The sequence below is a fragment of the Suillus paluster genome, assembly GCF_016628075.1.
Source record: "Suillus paluster strain FC165 chromosome Unknown EDB91scaffold_485, whole genome shotgun sequence".
Classification (NCBI taxonomy): domain Eukaryota; kingdom Fungi; phylum Basidiomycota; class Agaricomycetes; order Boletales; family Suillaceae; genus Suillus; species Suillus paluster.
The window spans coordinates 9,170-14,989 of NW_024538045.1; the positions used below are offsets into that span (position 1 = coordinate 9,170).

Below are 5,820 nucleotides of genomic sequence, written 5' to 3' on the forward strand. Positions count from 1 at the left end.
TCTGATGAACGCAGAGTCCAGTAAACTAAGTAGAGTCCTAGATGACATGGTAGTAACTAGAACAACAGTGGTTCATTTGTGTTTGCTAAGCGGGTCCATCGATACGATCGTGCCATACATGTTTCATGACAGATTGCAAGGACGTACACAAATCTCCACCATATGCCTCTCGAGTATAGCGCGAATACGAGTACACATTCTCCATCACAGCGATTCGTTAATCCTGTTTGCTGCCCAGACGTTCTACAACTGTAGCGATTTTGTCAATACACGGCGAAGGTCCTCCCTGTCCACCAGATCGCCGGGGATGAACTGATTGCCCTGGTATAGGATATGGCTTCCTGGTACCCATACAGATGATCCGAAATACTCAAGTATGACGTCCGATATGTCGATGCTCGGCTGTGCAGTCTCAGTATCACGCACAGACCTTGTGCTACTTCCCTTTGCGCGATACTGCCTTGCCCTGGTCGCCATGATGCAGAGACTGAGTAGCGGTCGCTTGAATAACGCTGATCATTCCGTGAGTTTCAGATGCCCGTCCAGAGACTGAAACCTCACATATTTGGGGGGACAGGTAGGGAATCGCAATGACCATGCGACGAAGTGTCTCTAACGCATGCTCAAGGACCTGGTTTGTTGTGGAGTCAGCTACTTCAACGTCGATGTACCGGGCGAGTTCGGTGAGGTGCATGCAAGCATAATGGTAGAAGTGGCCACCTGTAGCAAATGAGGCAATGGGCGTGTATACCGCATGCATCGTGCAAGGTGGCTGTATTCTGGATATCGTAGTTGACATTAGTGAGATCGCTGAAAGATGATGGCTGCCTTACAACATGTCGCCAGCTAGGAGGGTTATCAACTCAGCGTCGCAGTGTTGCTTCAACCACGCCTTGTGCTCTGTGAAGTTGACAAGCCGTGTTGCAATATTTTGAATATGGCTGCGATCTTCCCGTCGATCCTTGGGTCTGAATATCACCCAGAACTTGGCCCCAGCCTCCATCCGTACCCATGTTAATGTGCCCTCCGCATCGTGATGTGGATAAGTCAGAAATCCGGCGTGATGCAGCATGCCCCATGCCTTGACCGTGAAGTTTTCAGGGTGGACTTTTGAAACGATCGGAACACTATGGGTCGTTTGATTCCAGCCGTGCACGAGCCCATGATCGATGTTCCTGGAAGATTGTCGCAATATGACAGGGTGTTAACATAGACAATTGTAAAACTAACCTGAGAGATTTCGGTATCGCTGCTTGCGCGAGTGGCAGGTCGAGGATGGATTGTATTTTTGTTGGGTCATCCATCGACTCGAAGAATGACTTGATCGTGCCAGATGTTGTGGGGTGGACATGATCTATCGATCGCATCATCACATCTAGAATCGATTAATCATGCAGCGTACATCAGGCTTAAATATAAATTTCACCGTGAATGCACACAGGACGATACGGAGAGATCGCGAAGTGTTCGTCCAGGTATTCCGCTGATAGCTCTCCATCTACCATATCATGGGGCACACCTCTGATTACAACTGGCATGTTGGAGCCCAGCGCACTCCCGACGACGTCGACGATGTCCGCTCGCCCAAGCGCTTCTTCATTCAGGTGCAGAACGTTCTTTGAGGTCGACAGAGAGATTGGAAATTCGGCCATGAATTTGATAATGGGAATGTCAATGGCTTCGCAAACATTGACGTTCGTGTCACTGCAAACCATTGGAAGAACAGTGGTATGACCATTCTTCCATCTGAGATTCTGGCTTTCCATCGGGACCTGCGTGCCCAGCAGCCCAATCGTTAGATCAATACTTGTAGGTGACATGAGAGAGAATTGTGGCGTTGAACATAGCGAACGGATGGATGAAAATGAGGTTGTTTACCTAATTTAATAATATGATAAGTATTCAGGCAACCGAAATATGACGTTTGACATAATGAATCTGTTAAATGGGCGACGATTGAAATCCCACACCTCAACGAAGATTCAATGGTAATTTTTATGCTTTGTCGGTCATACCCTCGATGAGAAATAAAATACAGGCGGAACATACACATTCAATCAATTGCAGCATTGCTATATATCGACATGGTTCGAATACTAGGTAAGGACATCCACGAGCGCGATATTGGTATTGTACAATCATCTAACGTATCGGTCTAACGTTGCTGAGTGGAAATTGATCAGGTTGTATCTTTAGCTGGGTGGAGAGATCATGTTTTCGAGCCAGTCCTACAGAATTGGTGAGTCGTATCGACGAATGACACATCAGCTCACATTGGCATTTGCAGCGGTTGACGACGATTCCACGACAGCAATGGAATGTGTGATAGACGAAGGATCAGCAGCAACAGAGCTGAAAGATTGCTCATGATCGACATCTCCGACAGCATCGATCTCGTCATCCTCTCCACTGGCGTTACCGACGTTGCGAATGGCAGCGTCCGATGCGTGAGCCTCGGGGGTAGATGGTACCAAGACTGTCGATGTGACTGAAGCAGTCGATGCGACCAAGACAGTCGATGACGGGATAGGAGGTACCGACGCAGATCGTGATTGAACGACTGGCTTCGGACGCTTCGATGGTCCACGACCACCATCTTTCTGTACGGTGTGATGGCGAGAGAAATCATTAACACAGGACGACATACCTTTGGTGGCGATGACTGAGAAGACGTTCTCTTGCGCTTCCCGTCATTGAGGGCACTCTTATCAAGTGACTCATCGAACAGGACCCCATCACTGTCAATGGCCATTTCGTGCATGGCATCTGTGACTATGCCCTGCTCGTCAGTCGTATCTCCAGCCGTGTCGTCATCCACCCCGCTGTTGAGAGGCATCCATGGTGCAGAAATATCCGACATCATGCTGATGCTGATGTCAGTTATATATATATATAGTTCGGTCAGACATACCCGATAGTGACTGCTGGCGGTGAGCCTACAGCCAAGTTGTTAGAGCGACCATCAGCATCGTCCGCTGAAGCGAGCGACCGTCCAAGTCTGTGCAGGAGATATCTCATGTATCTAGGACGTGTGTCGATGTGAGCGATAGCGGAATACAATCGCTCCATTCCAAGAGCCTCATAAAAGTCGTTCTCGCTATTGAAGTTCATCCCCCTTGGACTTTGCGGGATAACCAGGCCATTGAGATCGGCGTCCATGGGGATCATCGCCAGCTGCCGAAATCGAAGAAGCATCCACGCCCCCAACTTTAACAAAATCTGCGAATTTCCTTCGTCGAATGCGATCTGGTTCCAATCCTCCCAGTTCTCTAGCCAAGTAGGTAGGATCGTATCGTCTAGCTCCTCCAAGCCATCCTGCGACATTTCAATGTCAGAGAGATCATTGCGCTAAACGTTGAGAAATGTCAGTAGCATTCCAGTGAGTTCGTCCAACAAGTACCTCTGATGCGTTCCCAGAATGCGACTCAATTGCACCATGACCTACTCCGAGGTCACTTGCAGACACCTTCGCAGTCGCTGTCGGGTGATCTTCTTCTTCTTCGTCTTCAGACTCTATGATGCGGTTACCTCCTTTCTTCGACCCAGAACGCCTCGCTGTGAGTTTTGCCTTCGAAAAAGTCGATCAGTCTTTTGGAGCGACATAGGGAGAGCAAATCCTACATCCGCGTCAATTTGAGCAACAGTGCGAGCGTCTACATGCTGCTCCTCCTCAGACTCAGCCTCAAGAACTGCATCTTTGTTCTTCCCCTTTCGCGTGGGACGCTTGCCCTTGGACACGGCCTTCCGGGGTTTATATGTCTTCTTCGCATCTGCCTTGCTTTCGAAACGATTAGCGACTCGTTCAGAGTGGCTTTCCTATAGTGGATCATGAAGATAATCAAAGCGTCTATAAAAATATCGTACCTCCTCGTCGGATGCCAACAATGAAGATCTAGGCTGACCACTGCCAGATGCTGGCGTTATAGACTTGCGAGGACCACCCTGTCCTGATTTCTTCGACTTCGCACCGGATATCCGTTTCGGGGGATCATCCTGCAAGTCGACCACCATGTTGTCAGATGAGTCTTGCGCATTACTAACAGACTGCGCAGTGGCCTTTATGTTCCTGCCCTTCAGTGACTTCGATTTGGAACCGCCCGACGCATTCTGAGGAGGCCTTTGTGTGATTTCGACCGAAAACGAGGGAGTAGGATTGTCAAAACGTACGACTTTCTCCTTTTTGATTTCGACCTCTGGCTCGGATTGAAGGGTCTGAATGGTATCAGCGATTAACGCGGACTGCTCGCGCGTATGCTCGAATGGGCCACCACACATGTTGTCACCATTCAGGCAGAAGGCCTTGTGCATTCCAGCACCTGTCACTGGAATAGAGATCGCATCACATACTTATACTTCTACGTTAGGATGATCGATATATCACTCACGCTCTTGTACCTTTTTGAACGTTCTTTTCTCCCTGAAGTGATTCCAGGAGCGCTTCATCGCTTTCAATGCGATCGTCTGTTGCTCCTGCGTAAAGGCATTGCCCTCCAATGCGAGGGCAATATGAAAATCCAAATGCGCAGACCTCCACTTCGTGTTCGAGCTCGTTGTATTGTCGGTCCCCAGCTCTCCTTTAAAAGCAGTTACGATCGATGCTAGGTATTCAGCGATAGAAATGTAGAGTTGCAGTTCATTGTCGACGGCGTCTGATTTTGGAAGATCGCGCAAGGCCATCGCGGTAGATTGGTATAGATGGAGTTGGTGGACGACGAGCCTAAGTGCGTCGACGCATGCATCGGGAATCTCGACCTACGAATTCGACGGGTGATTCTAAATCACACTATTATTATGGAGCATAGAACGTACCGGTGTCACTCCTTCACCCATTGCTAATAAAACCCTATTGTTCTCAATATCCAACGACGCTTCATACGATAAAACGACATTCGTGAATATCTCAGGGTAGTCTTTGATTTCCAATGTGAGTGCATCTACTGTTGGGAAAATTGATGCGTGAGAGCCGGTGTTGGAAGCCATCGATGATCTATTTTGTCATGTACAAGAAGGTACAAGTTGTTGTCGTGGCGCATTTGCGGACGTGGGAACTAATGTCCAATCTTGCTTGTTGCTTCCGAAACCACGAAACCAAGATCCGATCGGCTGATAATCATCAGGATTTAGAATGGAGCGGCCTCGCGGAGTGAATCTGGTTGCAAAATCGATCCAGTACATCACATTATCGATGGACGATTATCTTGCAACTTTGATAATCGTATTGTGACGACGGATGCAGCAAGACGCTTGCTAGCTGGCCGTGATATTATCAATACATTATGTTATGGCATTAAAAAATGATGACGATCGTAATTGGACAGCACTAAACATGACTAAGTTGAGTAATTTACCAGAGTCGCTAGCGTGGGAAACCAGGTTGATTGTTGTCTGGAGCCACACACCATCCTGCTGTTGTTAAAAATGTTGAAATCAAAGCACTTTAAGGCGACCAATGCAGCAAGTGCCTCGACCATCGCACCAACTCAGACAGCGTCAGCAGCAGCATCGGGCCATGCGCGTAGAACGAAAAATCAGCCAAGCGCTACGCAACAGGTGGCATCAACTACAAAGCGCACTCGCCCAAAGGCTGATTCCCTCAAAGCATCGTATGTACGATTGGTTCCAATTGTCGACGATGATGGTACTGCAATGAACATCGATGATGCACATATATCGACAAGACAACGTCATCAATCGACTGACACAGTCAAGGATCCAAAACTCGTATGTAGCTATGAAATTGAGATATTGAAATTACTGACATCCATATATGGCATAGTGTTGTATCTATTGTCATGATGTTGGATCGTTTATATGGAGGTG

At 48.0% G+C, this 5,820-nt stretch overlaps 2 protein-coding genes across 2 annotated transcripts; both read right to left on the reverse strand.

The window, feature by feature from the left end:
* Positions 1–243: 243 nt before the first annotated feature.
* Positions 244–1,820, reverse strand: EDB91DRAFT_1258536 (uncharacterized protein; the record flags this gene model as incomplete). The annotated part of the gene is made up of 5 exons (XM_041324351.1): positions 244–512; positions 562–779; positions 834–1,175; positions 1,231–1,375; positions 1,427–1,820. The coding sequence occupies 5 exons, from the start codon at positions 1,818–1,820 to the stop codon at positions 244–246; spliced, it is 1,368 nt and encodes a 455-aa protein (XP_041168454.1).
* A 372-nt stretch (positions 1,821–2,192) lies between these two features.
* On the reverse strand, positions 2,193–5,654 carry EDB91DRAFT_1090035 (uncharacterized protein; the record flags this gene model as incomplete). The annotated part of the gene is made up of 14 exons (XM_041316617.1): positions 2,193–2,228; positions 2,274–2,600; positions 2,648–2,870; positions 2,912–3,315; positions 3,401–3,568; positions 3,622–3,816; positions 3,865–4,316; positions 4,386–4,752; positions 4,810–4,937; positions 5,004–5,149; positions 5,179–5,251; positions 5,349–5,406; positions 5,477–5,539; positions 5,574–5,654. The coding sequence occupies 14 exons, from the start codon at positions 5,652–5,654 to the stop codon at positions 2,193–2,195; spliced, it is 2,721 nt and encodes a 906-aa protein (XP_041168455.1).
* Between the last annotated feature and the right edge of the window lie 166 nt (positions 5,655–5,820).